We start from the raw sequence: 19,751 nt of genomic DNA on the forward strand, positions 1-19,751 counted from the left end.
CTTGTTTCTGACACAGCACAGGAGGCTGGACCTAATGACTTCTTGACTTCCATCCCTACATTTCTGTGATTATATACTTCTGGTCCTCATAGTGGCACAGAAATACTTGGGTCATATTTTCAAAGTTAACTGATGCAGTAACGTGTCTCAGTATGCAGAGGGCTTGAAACAATAGTTCTGAGGTGGAGAACTGCCCTGGCTGTAATTGATGCAGAGAGAGGACCAGCTGCCTCTAGAGCCAGGAAATAAGTGATAGAGCAGACCAGGCTCCTGAAACCCTGAGGGTATTGCACACCTGTCACTGCTCAGGGAAGAGGGCCACCATCAGCAGTACAGGGGCAGAGGCCTCCTGGCTCGTCTGAGTAGATGAAAGGAGGAGTAGGCCACCAACAACTGCTGTTGGCTCCTTCTGGAAGCCAGAGGAGAAGGTGCCCCACCCCAGAGCAAGTGCTGTATGAGGAGAATTGGCGGTTACATCTTCATCCTTGGAGCAGAGAAAAAATGATGCTGATATCTCCTCAGCACCATTCATTGGTAGTTCCCAAATAAGCTGTTACCTGCAGTGGCTTTCAGAGCTCCCTAGCATGATGATCTCTTCCTTTCCTACATGTTGTCATGAAATAGATGCCAGTGTCAGTGCTGTTAACTGAGTTATCTCACTGAAATTAATGGGGCAGTTTATACCTGTTTGTTGTTATTTCGATCTGTCTGCAGACTCAGGTAGACGTCACTGTAGTGGTTACACTCAGCTCAGCTTTCCGAAATTATCTTTGCAGTCATTAGGATTAGAGACTGGGTTGTTTTTTAAAGAAAAGTGGAGATTCTGGAGAATATGATGGCAGCCTCAAAACCACACTGGGTTGTTGATCCAGCGCAGTTCAAGCCCAGAATCACTTTGTCAGCATTGAGAATAGTCTCTTCTGTCAGAAGGAGGAAGTCACTAAATTCTAGTCCATCCTTTGCTGTTCTATTCTTCCTTCATCCTACATTGTGAAGTATGCTCACAGTGTATCCATATATTCATGCCTACAGCACAAATCAGGGATCTCTGGATACATGTACAATAGCTTGGATAGAACTGCAGGGGCACTCACATACATATGTGTACACAGAGGTAGGGGCTTGCCTGATCACTCATGCTTCTCACTCTTTGCATTGTTTAAAATTCACTGACCCAGGCAATGTAATGTTCTTCAACCCTAATTTTGTTTAATAACAGGATTAAAGACCAGGAGCTTTCTGCTGTGGGGCTCTGAAAGAAGGGTGAGCCAAACTAATTCAATAAGCTCTCTGTCCTCCTAGGACCCTGAGTAGTTTGAGTCTTCGGAAGTTGATGGTGGGGCACAACCATGTGCAGAGTCTTCCACCTCTGCTGGAACACATTCCCCTGGAGGTGCTGGATCTCCAGCATAACCTGATCACTAAACTCCCGGAGATGTTCTTCTTCAAGGCTCTGAAGTAAGTGGCAGCAGAACACATTTTGTTAGGATGGAAGCTTTTACCTAACTCTGGGTGAAAGATCAGTTTCCTCTGGCTGTCTCACTTTTGGAGCTGTAAAGGGTTATGGTGCTGTTTGCGTGACTGATGGTGCCAGGTTCTGGGTCTTAATTGCCTGTTGAGTAAGAGGTAATAGGACAGATTTGTGTTTTATGAGGCAGTAATCCAAGTGCCAAGAGGAGAAATCACCCAGTTGGCTGCTGAGGGAATCAGTTTTCTGTATAATAGCAGGAAAGGTGAGTGTAGTCTAACCCACCAGCCCACCAAGGAAGTTGCCTGTAGTTATTGTTATTTCTCTACCACAATTCATATGCACATAGGAACACAATGCGCTGAGGAGTTTTCATTCTTTGACACCAGTATATAAGTTTTTCAGGTACAAAGGAGAAAGCAGACAGGCACTTGGATACCACTGTGATAGGTGCAGTATAAGGTGTTAAGGGCAGAGAAGAGATACTCACTGGAATGGAATAATCCCAAATAAAGTAAAACACAACCTTTATATTCCCAAGTGACTGTGAGAGCTTCCTGCACTCAGCTTTTTTCTACCCATTCCCTGTGTTATCTCTCAACTTAGTGTGCAAACTCTTCAGGGCAGGGACTCCCTTTTCGTTGAAATGCACTATGTGCATCTCTAGTGCTATATAGCTAGTCATTTTTAGATTGATAGGTTTTTAAGGCTAGAAGAGACCATTATAATCATCTGGTATGACTTCCATTATGATAACGCAGCCATAGCTATCTGTTCAGGTTCTCATATGGCTTCTATCACTGTCGTATCTGGTGAAGTGGTTTGGATGGGATGGAACGGAACCTAATGTCTCTTAATCCGTTGTTGTTAGTCTCAGGTACTTGAATGCATCTGCCAACAGCCTGGAGTCCTTGCCATCTGTTTGCACTGGGGAAGAGAGTCTTAGCATGCTGCAGCTACTTTACTTGACCAATAATAACCTCACAGATCAGTGCATCCCTGACTTGGTGGGACACCCAAACTTACAGGTCCTGCACCTGGCAAACAACCAACTGCAAACCTTTCCTGCAAGGTAAATGCACACAAAAGGTGGGGAAAGGTAATGCTCAGCTAACAGGGCTAGACTCAGTTGACTCAGCTGGGTTAGAGTGAGTGGGTTTCCTTCCCTCATTGGGAACTGGTAGGAGCTTATCGATGTCATGGTGAGATGCTGTGCCTTTGATATGTGACTCAAGATTCACTTCCTCCCAAGCATCCATCAGTATCCCTCAGGATAGTGCTGGCTGCTGTGGTTCCTGTACTCCTAGTACTTGCCGAATGTGGTGGAGGTGGGGGTGTATGGCTGGCTGAGCCTGGGGTGGCTGCATTGCTAATAGCAGTGGGCAGTGCACTTTACAGCACTGTAAAGGCTGTTGAATTATGCTGTTCATACAGTCATAGATTTTCAGGTTGGAAGGCCGTTCTGATAATTTAGTCTGATATTCTACATACCTCAGGCCATATAATTTTATCTGTTGATTCCTACATTAAGTTCATAATTTGTGGTTGAACAAGAGCATCTCTCTTAGAAAGGTACCCACTTTTGATTTAAAGACTTCAGGTGACTGAGAATCCACCACATCCTTTGGTAAGTTGTTTCAATGGTTAATGGCCCTCCCTTAAAAGAAGAAAAGTGACTTATAACAAGTCTGAGTCTGTTTAGAGTCAACTTCCAGCCATTGGATTTTATAATGCCTTTGTCTGTTAAAGAGCCATATAGCATCAGAAATCTTACCCCCTGTAAGTACTTCTAGACAGTGATCAAATCACTTCTTAAGCTTCTATTCTTCTTCAAGTGCTTGTTCACGTCCATTCCACATTAGGTGTGCATGCGCTGCGTGCACAAGCATTGGAAACTTTTTCCCTTAGCGGCTCCCAGCGGGGTCCCCACAAGTGGCACCACTGCTCCGTGCATATATACCCCAGCAGGCCTGACCCCCTCCAGTTCCTTCTTACTGTCTGAGGTGGCGTTGGAACAACCTCTCTCTCTCTCTCATAGAAGAGCAGTCCCTTAGCCTTTTCAGAGCAGCTGTTGATGGAGGCCGCATTGCAGCCACCGGGCCCGGAGTGCCCAATGCCGGCTCAAGCTTCCTCGGTGCATAGTGCTCTGGAGCTGCTGACAGACCCGGCACAGCTAAACACCGTAAACTGTTGGCCCCGGAGCGCCAGAGTAGGCCCTGGCACCGCTCATCCTCCCCGGTGCGGCCCCCGGCGCAGCCGAAAGGAAGGCACGGTCGTTCCCCGCACAGGAGGCTGGTGCCTCCCAAGGCCCTGAGCACTGATAAGAGCAGGAAGACCGCGGTGCCGGCGCTGACACCAGCGGTCCCGGCAGCACAAGCCCCACCGAGCCCAGACCTAAGTGAGCTCAGTGCAGATGATGGGCTTGAGGGCATAACGGATCAGCCCTCCACGCCTGGCACCTTTGAGGCTGCAAAGGACCTCATCGAGCTGTCGGCAGCAAGCCCCCTCCCGCATAGGGAGAACCCTCCAGCACCCATGCCACAGGTGCTGTCGAGGGGTAAGCTGGCAATGGTGTGCCGCTTGAGGACACCATCCCGGCACTGCTTCTGGAGTTGATCCTGGTCGAGCTCCGGCTCTGCAGACTCAGTTACCGGTGACCCAGAAGGAGGTCGCAGCACTGGGAGTGGGTCGGCGTGAGGAAGCACCGAAAAGGGCACACCGCTTTCCGGCACCACCCAGAGACTGGCACAGGGAGGAGTTGAGACAGCCCTCGCCAGAGGACTCCCGCAGACGGTCTTGGTCCAGGGAATGCCAGCACCAGTCCTGGTCCAGATCCAGGTCCCGGTCCAGATCCTGGTCCCAGTTCCGGGGATACTGGTACTGCTCCCACTCAGCCAGGAGCCACTCATTCTCACGCCGATGCAGATCGTTGGCACCACCGTGGCCTTCACAATCAGCATCACTGCAGTCCGGCGCTGACTCCGGCCGCTATAGCTACCCACAGGCCCCGGACAGCAGGGACCCTCAGGTGGGCTGGCAACCCCAATGGGGGCCACCAGGCCATTGGCCTTTCTAGATCCCCTAGGCCTATCATGAGGGTCAAGGGGCCCCGTCCAGGGCAAGTTACTCGGTGCAGTGGTCCCGATCCCTGCACCAACTCCAGGCGGTGCCAGAGGCTACAGTATCCAGGCCCCCAGGATAAACCGGAGAGATAGGCACCACGTCCGGTGCCGTCCCATAGACTCCTGCCCTGGCCCAAGTCGGAGGCCCCTCCCACGGGAGAAGGGGAGCAGGAGGACCAGCCAGAGAGGGTCGAGCAGCAGCTAACCTCCTCATTATCCCTGGATGAGGCGGTGGTGGGTACAGTGGTGTCCGGCCCTCCACTGATAGAGCATAGAGCCCACCAGGAGTTGCTGCGCAGAGTCGCTCAGAACTTGGGGTTGCAGGCCAAGGAGACAATTGAGCAGGAGGACCTCATGGTGGACATTTTGAGCCCCGAAGTTCAATCCAGAATAGCGCTCCCGCTCATTAAGACCATTTAGTCCAACTATAAGACCATATGGCAGACCCCGGCCTCCAGTGTAAATACTTTGCCCCATCTAAGGGCTATGAGTTCCTGTTCTGCCACCTGAGTCCATGCTCCCTAGTGGTCTCGGCGATGAACGAAAGGGAGTGCCATGGACAGCAGGCCCCGGCACCTTAAGCCAAGGAGGCTAAACGTCTGGACCTTTTTGGCAGAAAGGTGTACTCATCTGGGGCCCTTCAGTCAAGGATTGCGAACCAGCAGGCCATCCTCAACAGGCACAATTTCAACTCCTGGGTGGCGGTGGGAAAATTTAAGGACAACCTCCTGCAAGGTTCCCAACAAGAGTTCACGGCCCTGGTGGACGAGGGCAAGGCAGTAGCCAAGACCTCCCTGGATTCAGCAGACGTGGAGGCTAGAACAATCGTATCGGGGTGGTCATGAGGCGCTTGGCGTGGCTCCAGGAGTCAGGCCTGCCGCCCAAAGTCCAGAATACACTCCAGGACCTCCCCTTCGAAGGGTCTGGGCTCTTCTTGGATCAGATAGACACGAGGCTGCACAGCCTTAAGGACTTGTGGGCTATGCTTAAGTCGCTGGGTATGCACACCCCAGCGACCCAGAGGAAGCCCTTTAAGCTGCAGCCTCCCGCTCAACGCCAGTACCAGCCTCACCATAGGCATGAGCCTTACCGTAGGCGAGGCAGGGATAACAGGCGGCAGAACAACAACAAAAGTAACAATAATGCACCAGGCCAGAACCAAGGCCAGCACAAACCCCAAGCGGGCACTAAGCCAGGCTTTTGAAGGTGCGCTTGAGGACAGCTTACCAGACCAGTCACTGGACCCGTCCCTTTGTTTCCTGAACTGCCTGTCCCGTTTCTCCCATGCATGGTCCAACATTCCGTCAGATCGTTGGGTCTTACGCACGGTGCAGAACGGGTACTTGCTGCAGTTCTCCTCCCTCCCACCTCCCTTCCCCATCCCTCTTCAGGGACCCCTCTCATGAGCATCTCCTAGAGAAGGAAGTCCGCTCGCTGCTAGAGACGGGGGCAGTAGAGGCAGTGACAAACAGCCTAAGGGGGAAGGGGTTCTACTCCCGGTATTTCCTCATCCCCAAGGCGAAAGGGGGCCTTTGCCCCATCCTAGACCTGCGCGGGTTCAACAAATTCCTGGTCAAGGCCCGGTTCCACATGGTCTCTCTGGGCACCATCATCCCTTCCCTGGATCCGGGGGACTGGTACGCTGCCCTCGACATGAAGGACGCGTACTTTCATATCGCCATCCACCCAGCATATCGGCGGTTCCTACGCTTCACCGTGGGCCAAGGACATTACCAGTTTGCAGTTCTCCCATTCGGTCTAGCTGCAGCCCCAGAGGTGTTCACAAAATGCCTGGCAGTGGTGGCGGCCTTCTTACAGAGGCAGAGAATCCAGGTGTACCCATACCTTGATGACTTACTCCTGGTGGGTGATCTGAGGTGGAAGTGCCGGGCCATGTGGAGGTGGCCCTGAGATTGTTCCGCGAGCTGGGGCTCCTGGTCAACATCCCCACATCCATGCTCGTATCCACGCAGAGAGTAGAATTCATAGGGGCGGTCCTGGATGCGGTGCAGGCCAGAGCAAGCCTTCCAGTATCCTGATTCCAGGCTATCCAGCAAGCAGTGGCCTCCCTGCACCAGTCTCCAATGACAACGGCCAGGTGCTGCCTGGGGCTGCTGAGTCACATGACGGCATGCACACACGTGGTCAGGCATGCCAGACTGAGACTCAGGACTCTGCAGGCGTGGCTCGCTCGGGTGTACTGCCCAGGCAGGGACCCCCTGGACTTGGTAGTGACAGCCCCAAGGGATGTGCCTGGAATCCCTGTGCTGGTGGCAGTCCCAGCCCATGGTTTGCGAAGGCATCCCCTTCGCCGCCCCACAGCCGGACCTGACGCTGGTGACAGACGCCTCAGACCACGGATCGGGGGCTCACCTGGGGGACTTCGTGATGCAGTGGTTATAGTCGGGAGCAGAGCGGTCACTCCATATCAATGTGAAGCAGCTCAGGGCGGTTCATCTCACCTGCCAGACCTTTCACGCCACTCTAAGGGGTCACAGCGTGACAGTTCGGACAGACAACACTACTGCTGATGTTTTATATAAACAAACAGGGCGGGGTCCATTCCTCGCCACTCTGTCGTGAGGCTCTCCTCCTCTGGGACCTTTGCATAGCCCATGCAATTCACCTCAAGGCGTCTTATCTCCCGGGCGTGAGGAACGAGCTGGCGGAGTCCCTCAGCAGGTCATACCGCATGCACGAGTGGACGCTCAGAGCGGATGTCGTGCTTTCGCTCTTCTGCAGGTGGGGGTTTCCCTAGGTAGACCTGTTTGCCACCAGGGCCAACGGCCAGTGCCCGTGGTTCTGCTAGTTCCAGGGCCTCAGCCCAGGCTCGCTCGTGGAAGTGTTTGCGATCCCATGGAGAGGGGGCTTGATGTATGCCTTCCCCCCCTCCCCTTGGTACACAAGGTCCTACTCAAGGTATGCAGGGACAGGACGGTAGTGATCCTCATCGCCCCAGCCTGGGCCCGCCAGCACTGGTACACATCACTCCTAGAGTTGTCAGTGTAGGCCCCAATAGTCCTGTCCCTACACCGGGACCTCATTACGCAGGATGGCGGGCGGCTTCTCCACCCCGACCTCCAGTCATTGCACCTGACAGCTTGGAGGCTCTGTGGCTAAACGCCCTGGAGAGCCAGTGCTCCCTTCCCATGCAGCAGATTCTGCTTGGCAGTAGAAAGCCCTCTACCAGGGCGACCTATATGGCCAAGTGGAAAAGGTTCTCGTGTTGGTATGAACCCTGACAGGTGTGGCTGTGCCAGGCCCTGGTGCAGGCCATCCTGGAGTACCTCCTGCACCTCAAGCAGCAAGGGCTAGCCCCGTCCTCACTCAGAGTACATCTGGTGGCCATCTCTGCCTTCCATCCAGGATTCATAGATTCATAGATACTAAGGTCAGAAGGGACCATTCTGATCATCTAGTCCGACCTCCTGCACAGCGCAGGCCACAGAATCTCACCCACCCACTCCTATGAAAAACCTCACCCATGTCTGAGCTATTGAAGTCCTTAAATCATGGTTCAAAGACTTCAAGGAGCAGAGAAGCCTCCCTCAAGTCAACCATGCCCCATGCTACAGAGGAAGGCGAAAAACCTCCAGGGCCTCTCCAATCTGCCCTGGAGGAAAATTCCTTCCCGACCCCAAATATGGCAATCAGCTAAACCCTGAACATATGGGCAAGATTCACCAGCCAGATACCCAGGAAAGAATTTTCTATAGTAACTCAGATCCCATCCATCTAATATCCCATCTCAGGGGATTTGGCCTATTTACCCTGAATATTTAAAGATCAATTACTTACCAAAGTCCCATTATCCCATCATACCATCTCCTCCATAAACTTATCAAGTAGAATCTTAAAGCCAGATAGATCTTTTGCCCCCACTGCTTCCCTTGGAAGGCTATTCCAAAACTTCACTCCTCTGATGGTTAAAAATCTTCGTCTGATTTCAAGTCTAAACTTCCTGGTGGCCAGTTTATACCCATTTGTTCTTGTGTCCACATTGGTGCTGAGCTGAAATAATTCCTCTCCCTCTCCTGTATTTATCCCTCTGATATATTTATAGAGAGCAATCATATCTCCCCTCAACCTTCTTTTAGTTAGGCTAAACAAGCCAAGCTCCTTAAGTCTCTTTTCATAAGACAAGTTTTCCATTCCTCGGATCATCCTAGTAGCCCTTCTCTGTACCTGCTCCAGTTTGAATTCATCCTTTTTAAACATGGGAGACCAGAACTGCACACAGTATTCTAGGTGAGGTCTCACCAGTGCCTTGTATAACGGTACTAAAACCTCCTTATCCCTACTGGAAATGCCTCTCCTGATGCATCCCAAAACTGCATTAGCTTTTTTCACAGCCATATCACATTGGCAGCTCATAGTCATCCTACGATCAACCAATACTCCAAGGTCCTTCTCCTCTTCCGTTACTTCTAATTGATGCGTCCCCAACTTATAGCTAAAATTCTTGTTATTAATCCCTAAATGCATAACCTTACACTTCTCACTATTAAATTTCATCCTATTACTATTACTCCAGTTTACAAGGTAATCCAGATCCTCCTGTATAATATCCCGATCCTTCTCCAAATTGGCGATACCTCCCAGCTTTGTATCATCTGCAAACTTTATTAGCACACTCCCACTTTTTGTGCCAAAGTCAGTCATAAAAAGATTAAATAAGATTGGTCCCAAAACCGATCCCTGAGGAACTCCACTGGTAACCTCCCTCCAACCTGACAGTTCGCCTTTCAGTAGGACCCGTTGCAGTCTCCCCTTTAACCAATTCCTTATCCACCTTTTGATGTTCATATTGATCCCCATCTTCTCCAATTTAACTAATAATTCCCCATGTGGCACAGTATCAAATGCCTTACTGAAATCTAGGTAAATTAGATCCACTGCATTTTCTTTATCTAAAAAATCTGTTACTTTTTCAAAAAAGGAGATTAGGTTGGTTTGGCACGATCTACCTTTTGTAAAACCATGTTGTATTTTGTCCCATTTACCATTGACTTCAATGTCCTTAACTAATTTCTCCTTCAAAATTTTTTCCAGGACCTTGCATACTACAGATGTCAAACTAACTGGCCTATAGTTACCTGGATCACTTTTTTTTCCTTTCTTAAAAATAGGAACTATATTAGCAATTCTCCAATCATTCGGTACTATTCCTGAGTTTACAGATTCATTAAAAATTCTTGCTAATGGGCTTGCAATTTCAGGTGTCAATTCCTTTAATATTCTTGGATGAAGATTATCTGGGCCCCCCGATTTAGTCCCATTAAGCTGTTTCAGTTTCGCTTCTACCTCTGATATGGTAATATCTACCTCTATATCCTCCTTCCCATTTGTCATACTACCATTATCCCCAAGATCCTCTTTAGCCTTATTAAAGACTGAGGCAAAGTATTTGTTTAGGTATTGGGCCATGCCTAGATTATCTTTAACCTCCACTCCATCCTCAGTGTTAAGCGGCCCCACTTCTTCCTTTTTAGTTTTCTTCTTATTTATATGGCTATAGAACCTTTTACTATTGGTTTTAATTCCCTTTGCAAGGTCCAACTCTACTCGACTTTTAGCCTGTCTCACTTGATCCCTACATGTTCTGACCTCAATTAGGTAGCTTTCCTTGCTGATCCCTCCCATCTTCCACTCCCTGTATGCTTTCTGCTTCTTCTTAATCACCTCTCTAAGATGCTTGCTCATCCAGCTTGGTCTTCAACTCCTTCCTATGAATTTTTTCCCCTTTCTTGGGATACAGGCTTCCGATAGCTTCTGCAGTTTTGATTTAAAGTAATCCCAGGCCTCCTCTACCTTTAGATCCATAAGTTCTTCAGTCCAATCCACTTCCCTAACTAATTTCCTTAATTTTTGAAAGTCAGCCCTTTTGAAATCAAAAACCCTAGTTGCAGATTTATTTTTGTTAATCCTTCCATTTAGTTTGAACTGAATTAGCTCATGATCATTTGAGCCAAGATTGTCCCCTACAACCATTTCTTCTATGAGGTCCTCGCTACTCACCAAAATTAAATCTAAAATGGCATCCCCTCTAGTCGGTTCAGCAACTACTTGATGAAGGAATCCATCAGCTATTGCATCTAGGAAAATCTGAGCCCTATTATTATTACTAGCATTGGTCCTCCAGGCTATATCTGGGAAGTTTCAGAGTAGCAGCTGTGTTAGTCTGTATTTGCAAAAAGAAAAGGACTACCCGTGGCACCTTAGAGACTAACAAATTTATTAGAGCATAAGCTTTCGTGAGCTACAGCTCACTTCATCGGATGCATCTGCTTTTTCCACCAAATGCATCCGATGAAGTGAGCTGTAGCTCATGAAAGCTTATGCTCTAATAAATTTGTTAGTCTCTAAGGTGCCACGGGTACTCCTTTTCTATCTGGGAAGTTAAAGTCTCCCATGATCATGCAGTTTCCATTAGTATTTACTTTATTAAAGACATTAAAAAGGGCTTTATCCATATCCAAATTAGATCCCGGAGGTCTATAGCACACCCCAAGCACTATCGTAGGAGAGGCTTTACTAGTTTTCTTCCCCAATGTAATTTTTGCCCAGACAGACTCTGTCTTATCCATTGCATCGCTTCTTATTTCTTTACATTCTACCTCATCATTGATATACAATGCTACTCCACCCCCTTTTACCTTTGTTTCTGTCTTTCCTAAACAGCACATACCCTTCAATACCTGTAGTCCAGTCATGACTACTATTCCACCATGTTTCTGTTATCCCTATAATATCTGGTTTCACTTCCTGCACCAGTAGCTCTAGTTCCTCCATTTTGTTACCTAGACTCCTCGCATTGGTGTATAAACATCTTAATTTTTGCTGTTTGGCCTCGCTCACATTTTGTACCCTATTAGGCACAGTCATTCTACAGCCAGTATAACCTATTAGACTAGTATCCACACTGCCCTCACTCCTTATATACATTCTCCTACCCACGACTGTATCCATTCTTACTTCATCTTCTTCCCTCTCAATGCTAAAATCTGGCGTGGAGATTTTCTGGACATCTCCCCCCAATTCCTAGTTTAAAGCTCTCTTTATCAGTTGTGCCAGCCTCGATCCTAGAAGTCTATTTCCTTCCCTACTCAGATGAAGTCCATCCCGAGAGAACTGACCTCTGTCCGTGAATGCCTCCCAGTGGCCATACATCCCAAAGCCCTCCTTATAGCACCACTGCCTAAGCCATCTGTTGACAGTCATAATCTTGTCAGACCTTTGTTGCCCTTCTCTAGGAACAGGAAGGATCCCGCTAAAGATCACCTGAGCCTCAATTTCCTTAAGCGTCTTCCCCAGCCTAGCATAGTCTCCCTTAATACTTTCCAGCGAGAATCTAGCTGTATCATTTGTTCCGACATGAAGGATAATTAGGGGATTCTTTCCCGCTCCCTTTAGGATCCTTTTCAACCTCAGGTCTACATCCCGTATCTTAGCACCCGGAAGACAGCACACCCTTCTATTCTCAGGATCAGCTCTAGTTACAGGCCTGTCTATTCTTCTCAATTAAGAGTCCCCGATCACATAGACCTGCCTCTTCCTGGTGACAGTGCTATTCTCCAGTCTCTCCCCTGTTCCCTCTGGCTGCAAGTTCTTTCCATTCCTATTTTCCCTTACAATCTTCTTCAACCCATCCTGTATCCTCCTGGGGCTCATATTTGGTGTAGTCTCCCTTGACTCTTCCCCTTTTTCTATATTAAAAACACCATAAATTTTCCGTACTCACACCTCCCAGTCCCTCCATGGAACCTTAACCTGGTCCTCTCTAAACTCATGGGACCCCCTTTCGAGCCCCTCGCTTCCTGTTCTCTCCTCCACCTTTCCTGGAAGGTGGCATTTCTGGTTGCCATTACCTCAGCGAGAAGGGTGTCCGAACTGAGGGCCCTCACCTCTGAGCCACCGTATACAGTATTTCACAAGGACAAGATGCAGCTCTGACCACACCCCAAGTTCTTCCCTAAGGTGGTCTCCCAATTCCATTTGGGCCAGGACATCTGTCTGCTGATGTTCTTCCCGAAACCCCATACGGACCCGAGTCACCACAGCTTACACACCCTGGATGTGCGTCGAGTGCTGGTGTTCTATTTGGAGCGCACCAAGCCCTTTTGCAAATCCACGCAGCTGTTTGTGGCTTTAGTCGAGAAAATGAAAGGCCTCCCTGTGTCAGCGCAGCGGATTTCATCTTGGATTACAAGCGGCATCTGGGCGTGCTATGAGCTCACAGGTGTTCCGGCCCTGGCGGTCACAGCCCACTTGACCAGGGCGCAGCAACTTCCACGGCGTTCCTGGAAGAGGTCCCGATCGAGGAGATCTGCAGAGCAGCCAGGTGCTCTCCTTCCTTCGAGAGGGGAGGTACTCTGTGGTTTTTCTGCAGGAGACCCATACGGATCCGACCGCCGAAGACAGCTGGCGGCTGGATTGGGGGGACAGGGTCTACTTTAGCCACCTCACAGTTCATACGGGTGGAGTGGCGACCCTGTTCTCCCCCGACCTACGGCCCGAGGTGCTGGGGGTCGCCGAGGCTGTGCCGGGTCGCCTGCTGCACCTCCGGGTCCAAATGGAGGGGCTCGTAGTCAACCTCGTCAACATCTATGCCCCAGCAGCGAGCCCGGAGCGGCTGCAATTCTATCAGCAGGCATCCGCCTTCCTCGGCACCTTGGATCCTCAGGAGTGCCTGGTCCTGGGAGGGGACTTTAACATCACCCTTGAGGAACGGGACCGCTCGGGAACCGAGCAGAGCCCGGTCGCCGTCCTCCAGGAGATAGTCGAACACCACTCCCTGGTGGACGTCTGGCGTGACCACCATCCGGATGACACTTCCACGTTCACCTTTGTCCGGGTGGAGGCCCATCGGTCGCGCCACTCCCGGTTGGACCGCATTTATTTATCACGCTTTCATCTTACACGAGCCCACTCCTCCAGCATCCGGCCGGCCCCTTTTTCTGACCATCACATAGCCACCGTGACAGCCTCCCTCTGCGCGGAGAGGCCGGGGCCGGCCTATTGGCATTTTAACAACAGCTTGCTGGAGGATGCGGGCTTCGTGGCGTCCTTCCGGGAGTTCTGGCTGGCCTGGCGAGGGCAGCGGCGTGCCTTTCCCTCGGCACGGCGGTGGTGGGACGTAGGGAAGGTGCGCGCCCGGCTCTTCTGCCGTGACTACACCCGGGGCACCAGCCGACGGAGGGATGCAGCGATAGAGCAGTTGGAACGGGAGGTCTTAGAGCTGGAGAGGCGTCTGGCCGCCAGCCCCGAGGATCCACCCCTCTGCGGAGCGTGCCGGGAGAAGCGGGAGGAGCTCCGGAGCCTCGAGGACCATCGGGCCCGGGGTGCCTTTGTTCGATCCCGCATCCGTCTCCTTCGGGAGATGGATTGCGGCTCCCGCTTCTTCTACGCCCTGGAAAAAAAGAGGGGGGCTAAGAAACATATCATCTGCCTACTGGCAGAAGATGGCACCCCCCTCACGGATCCGGTGGAGATGTGCGAGAGGTCGAGAGCCTTCTACGCAAGCCTTTTCTCCCCGGAGCCGACCGATCCTAACGCTTGCAGAGTGCTGTGAGAGGAGCTCCCGACGGTCAGCGTGGGCGACCGAGACCGGCTAGAGCTGCCTCTCACTCTGGCCGAGTTCTCGGAAGCCCTCCGTCGCATGCCCACCAATAAATCTCCGGGCATGGACGGGCTGACCGTGGAGTTCTACCGCGTGTTCTGGGACGTCCTGGGCCCAGACCTAGTCACCGTCTGGGCCGAGTCTTTGCAGAGCGGGGTCCTCCCTCTTTCGTGCAGGCGAGCCGTGCTCTCCTTATTGCCGAAGAAGGGGGACCTCCGCGATTTACGAAATTGGCGTCCCGTCTCGCTCCTCAGCACGGACTACAAAATCGTGGCAAAAGCCATTTCCCTGAGGCTAGGGTCCGTGCTGGCGGACGTGGTCCACCCAGACCAGACCTACACCGTCCCGGGCCGCAGCATCTTCGACAACCTATATCTGGTCCGGGACCTATTGGAACTTGGGTGTAGGGATGGTCTGTCGTTCGCCCTCCTGTCCTTAGATCAGGAGAAGGCGTTCGACAGGATGGATTACGGGTATCTCCTGAGCACTCTGCAGGCGTTTGGCTTCGGACCCAGGTTTGTGAACTTTCTCCGGGTGCTGTACGCTTCCGCAGAGTGTCTGGTAAGGCTCAACTGGACCCTGACCGAACCGGTCAACTTCGGGCGAGGAGTACGGCAGGGGTGCCCCCTCTCAGGCCAGCTGTACGCTCTGGCGATCGAGCCCTTCCTCTGTCTCCTCCGAAGGAGATTGACAGGGTTGGTGCTGAGGGAGCCGGAGCTGCGGCTGGTCCTGTCGGCGTACGCTGATGACGTGCTTCTCATGGTCCAGGACCCGGAGAACTGGCAGAATTTAGAGGGCGGGGTGATAGAGCGGCTCCGGAAATGGACAGGACTACTCCGGTGCCTCTCCCTTCGAGGGAGAGCGTTAGTGCTTAATCAACTAGTCCTGTCCATGCTTTGGTACCGTCTCAACACCCTGGTCCCGGCCCCGGCTTTCCTGACCAACCTGCGGACATCGATTCTGGAGTTCTTTTGGTCAGGACTGCACTGGGTCCCTGCAGGGGTTCTCCATCTACCTGTGGAGGAGGGAGGGCAGGGCCTCAAATGTCTGCTTACTCAGGTCCATGTCTTCCGCCTCCAGACCCTGCAGAGGCTCCTTTATGGTGCAGGTAGTCCGGCGTGGAGCATACTGGCGCACGCCTTCCTGCGCCGCTTCCGAGGGCTCCGATACGACCGGCAGCTCCTTTATCTCCATCCGAGAGGTCTTCCGCGAGACTTCTCCGGGCTGCCGGTCTTCTACCAGGACCTCCTCCGGACCTGGAAACTCTTTACAACGACCAGGTCCGTGGCAGCCACCGAGGGGGCAGATCTCCTCGCGGAGCCCCTGCTACACAACCCCCAGCTCCGTTTGCAGGTGGCGGAGTCCCGCTCGGTGCGCCAGAGGTTGGTCCTGGAAGAGGTCACAAGAGTCGGAGATCTCCTGGACTATGACCGGGGAGATTGGCTGGATCCCCTAACCTTCGCTCAGCGCATGGGGCTTTCCAGACCTTGTACACCCCGAGGCATACTTCAGGAGGTGAAGGCCGCTTTGCCGCCCGCTGCTCGGGTTTATCTCGACCGGGTCCTGCACGAGGGCACGCCCCGCCCACCCACTACCCCAGGCCCGCCGGACCTTTTAATTGGACCCCTGCCCCGTGGACCCAACCGATCCCTTCACCCCTTCACTAGAAGCCGGCTGCACGAGATGCAGCCGGTCTGTTTTCAAACCGCGCCAAGAAAACATCTCTACACGCTCGTGCTCCACACCCTTCACGCCCGTACCCTCGTGTCCCGCCCCGATACAAAATGGCGGGACCTCCTGCCACCTTTGGAGGGTGAGGAGCCCCGGTGGGCCAGCCTATATTCCATCTTAGTCCCAAAGCCCGCCGGGGATATCAATTGGCAGCTCCTTCACAGAGCCGTGAGCACGGGCGTGTACTTGGCGCGGTTCACCACAATCCCAGACACTTGCCCCTTTTGCGGCGTGAGGGATACCCTGGCACATGTCTACCTGGAGTGTGCCAGGCTGCAGCCCCTATTCCGGCTCCTCACCAATATCTTATTACGTTTTTGGTTGCACTTCTCCCCTCACCTTCTCATTTATGCACTCCCTATCCGTGGCCCCACAAAGTCACGGGATCTCCTGGTCAACCTCCTCCTGGCCCTAGCTAAAATGGCCATCTACAAAACCAGAGTGAGGAGGTTGGCCGATGGAGTCTCCTGTGACTGTAGGGCCTATTTCCGATCCTCGGTCCGTTCACGTATCCGGGCAGAGTTCCTCTGGGCGGCATCCTCTGACTCCCTTGACGCCTTTGAGGAGCAGTGGGCGCTGTCCGGGGTTCTCTGCTCGGTGTCCCCGTCCGGTTCCCTTCTTTTGACCCTTTGACCGCACACCTGTCCCTGTTATTTTATTAGTTGTCCCCCGGAATTTTTTGGGCATCTAGGTCCTGTGGATCCCCCTTTTAGGCTGGGGGGGATCCTTTAGCTGAGGACGGGCCTCGCCCGCCCACTTCCCGGATCCCAATAAGACGGCTCTCCCATAGCCTTCTAGCTTGGAGGGAGGTGGGAAGCTGCTACTCCTGCTGCTGCTAGGCCCTAAGCTCTCCCTGCTGCTCCAGCTGCTCCCCTGGCTGGGCCAGACACCACCCCCCCGTTCTCTGCTACCTGGCTGCTGGACCCCCCACTCTTGGGTGCTGCTACTGCTCCAACTGCAGCCCTGGGGTGGGGAGGGGGCTGCTAGCCCACTCCCCAGAGAGGAGGAGTGAGGGACCCCAGCCGCTGCTGTTGTGGATACCACCACCACCACCACAACCACCTGAGAGGGGTCTTTTCTGCCTGCCTGGATCACCACCTGGAGTTCCTGGAGCTGCTGCTACTGCAGAGGCCGCTGCCTGGAGCTGCTGAAGCCCGAGGAGGAGAAGAAGAGGATCATCTGCCAGTGGGGCAGCACCTAGACACTTTGCAGACCACCGTGGAGGGGGCCCTAAGACTGGTCCTCGGTGCACACCTTCACGACCCACTATGTGGTCAACCAGCAGGCCAGAGAGGACTCAGCGGTTGGCAGAGCGGTCCTCCGAGCAGTTGTTCCATGACTCCTACCCTATTCCAGAGGTAAGCTTGTAATTCACCTAATGTGGAATGGACGTGAACAAGCACTCGAAGAAGAAAAAACGGTTACTTACTTTCTTGTAATGGTTGTTCTTTGAGATGTGTTGTTCATGTCCATTCAACCACCCACCCTCCTACCCCTCTGTCGGAGTCGCCGGCAAGCGGGAACTGGAGGGGGTCGGGCCGGCAGGGGTATATATGCACTGCGCAGTGGTGCCACTAGGGGGGGTCCCACCGGCCCGACAGGAGCCGCTAAGGGAAAAAGTTTCTGACACTTGAGCACGCGGCACGCGCAAACCTAATGTGGAATGGACATGAACAACACATCTCGAAGAACAACAGTTACAAGAAAGTAAGTAACTGTTTTTTCAATAAACTAAATAGATTGACCTCAGATCATTTGGTTGTCTCTTTTCTGAACCCTTTCCAGTTTTTTAATATCCTTTTTGAAGTGTGAACATCAGAACTGGACACACTATCCCAATAATTGGCTCACTAAGGCTGTAAGCAGAGGGGATACCACCTCCCTATTTCTTCCTGATATTCCCAGCTTATACAGCCAAGGATCAAGTTGCCCCTCTCAACTATAGAATTGGAATTGGCATCTCCTGTTCAGGTGGTTATTTACCGTGACCCTTAAATCCTTTTCAGAGTCACTACTTTCCAGAAAGCAGATCCCCATCCTGTAAGTGTGACTTGTGTTCTTTGTTGGTGTATGACCTTGCATTTGGTTGTATTTGAACAACATGCACTTCAATAAGCCCAGTGTACCATGTGATCCAGGTTGATCTCTAGAACTGACTCATCCTTATCACTATTTACTACTCCACCAATTTTGTGTCATCTGCAAATGCTACTATAAGCGAGTCTTTATTTTCTTCCAGATCATTGATAACAGTATTGAATAGCATTGGGCCATCAACAGACCCTGCAGGATCCAACTAAAAAAGCCCCTATTGGATGATGATTCCCCATTTAGATTTATTTTTGGTGATTTATCAGTTAGCCATTTTTAATGCATTTAATCTGTTAACTTGTTAATCAGAATGTTGTGTATACAATGTCTTAGAGAAGTCTATTATGTCAACACATTTATCTATGTTATCCAAACTTGTAATCTCATTAAAAAACTGTATCCAGTTTGTTTGACAAGACCTATTTCCATAAAACCATGTCAATTGGCATTAATTATGCTACTATCATTTAATTCTTTATTGATTGCATCCTATATTGGCCTTTCCATGATTTTGCCTAGGGTAGTGTCAAGCTAATCAACCTATTGTTTCATGGGTCATGCCATTTATCCTTATTAAAAACATTAGCTTATTTCCAGTCATCTGGGACTTCCTCAGCATTCCAAGATTTGTTAAATATCTACACTCAGTGACCCATATAGCTTCTCAGTCAATTCCCTTGAAACTCACGGGTACAAGTTCTCTGGTCCTGCAGAGTTGCCTGTGATGAGTTTCTCTTCTGCTTTCATGCATGTAGGAGCCAGGAGCAAAGAAATCAGACCACTGGGCAAATCCTGGCCTTACAGTCCCTGTTCTCACTACCATGTTTCCTTGGAATTGCTGGCTGTCTCCTATCCATAAATCAGAAACACAGCTAGTAAGCAGCTGAACCTTTCCTTCGGCTGCTTCTCTAGATTCTCCTGTCCAGGGAGCAGATTAACTCTTTGGGTCCTGTGCCTATGAATTCTGATGGTGGGAGGTTCTGGCTCATGAGATGTGCTACTTTGGGTTTCCCCTTCAGCAAACTGAGCAAGCTGGAGCAGCTAGAAGAGCTGAACCTGAGTGGCAACAAGCTGAAGACGATTCCTACAACGATCGCAAACTGCAAGCAGCTGCACACACTTATTGCACACTCAAATGAGATCAGTATCTTCCCAGAGATCCTGTACCTACCTTGTATTCAGGTATCCCTGAAGGGTGAAAGGCTTCAGGAAATAGCTGGGTTGGAGGGATAACAATGGAATTCCTGGGAGAGGAACTGCAGGCTCCAGCGTTAGAGATGCAGGTTCCATAGAGGGTATAATATGTGCATCCTGTATCTATTCTGTTCCTTCTTGTTTGTTTCCTCTCTAAATTAAACAGTCACAGACTTTTCATTCCCTCTTTCATATTCATTGTCCATCTCTGAAACCCCTCTATTTATATAATTTATGAGACAGCAGGAGCAGAACTAAACACCCAAGTCCAGCTGAGAGTATTCTGCACATATCTGTATGGGGCCCAATCACTACATTTCCCACCACCTCTGACCACCATCCCCGTGGGGCCCTGTCACTACATTCTCCATCCCATTTAGGATCTCCCCAAACTCCTAAGAGCCCTGTCACTATATTCCCAACTCAGTCCCATTACTGATCTGCACTTGGTGGTGGGTTCCATCACTACATTCCCCACCCCACTGCCAATTAGCTCCCAGAAATATGTCTTGAAAATGGAACTGAT

General features: G+C 51.2%; 1 protein-coding gene across 4 annotated transcripts in view; it reads left to right on the forward strand.

The window, feature by feature from the left end:
• Window positions 1–19,751, forward strand: part of PHLPP2 (PH domain and leucine rich repeat protein phosphatase 2) — a 157,649-nt gene that overhangs the window by 101,066 nt on the left and 36,832 nt on the right. For all 4 annotated transcript variants that reach the window (XM_043494744.1, XM_038367803.2, XM_043494746.1 and 1 more), the window contains 3 exons: window positions 1,303–1,458; window positions 2,340–2,540; window positions 19,051–19,213. In XM_043494744.1, coding sequence (XP_043350679.1) covers window positions 1,303–1,458; window positions 2,340–2,540; window positions 19,051–19,213 — 520 coding nt within the window. The remainder of the gene's footprint in view (window positions 1–1,302; window positions 1,459–2,339; window positions 2,541–19,050; window positions 19,214–19,751) is intronic.

The sequence above is a fragment of the Dermochelys coriacea genome, chromosome 12 (assembly GCF_009764565.3).
Source record: "Dermochelys coriacea isolate rDerCor1 chromosome 12, rDerCor1.pri.v4, whole genome shotgun sequence".
Taxonomy (NCBI): Eukaryota; Metazoa; Chordata; order Testudines; family Dermochelyidae; genus Dermochelys; species Dermochelys coriacea.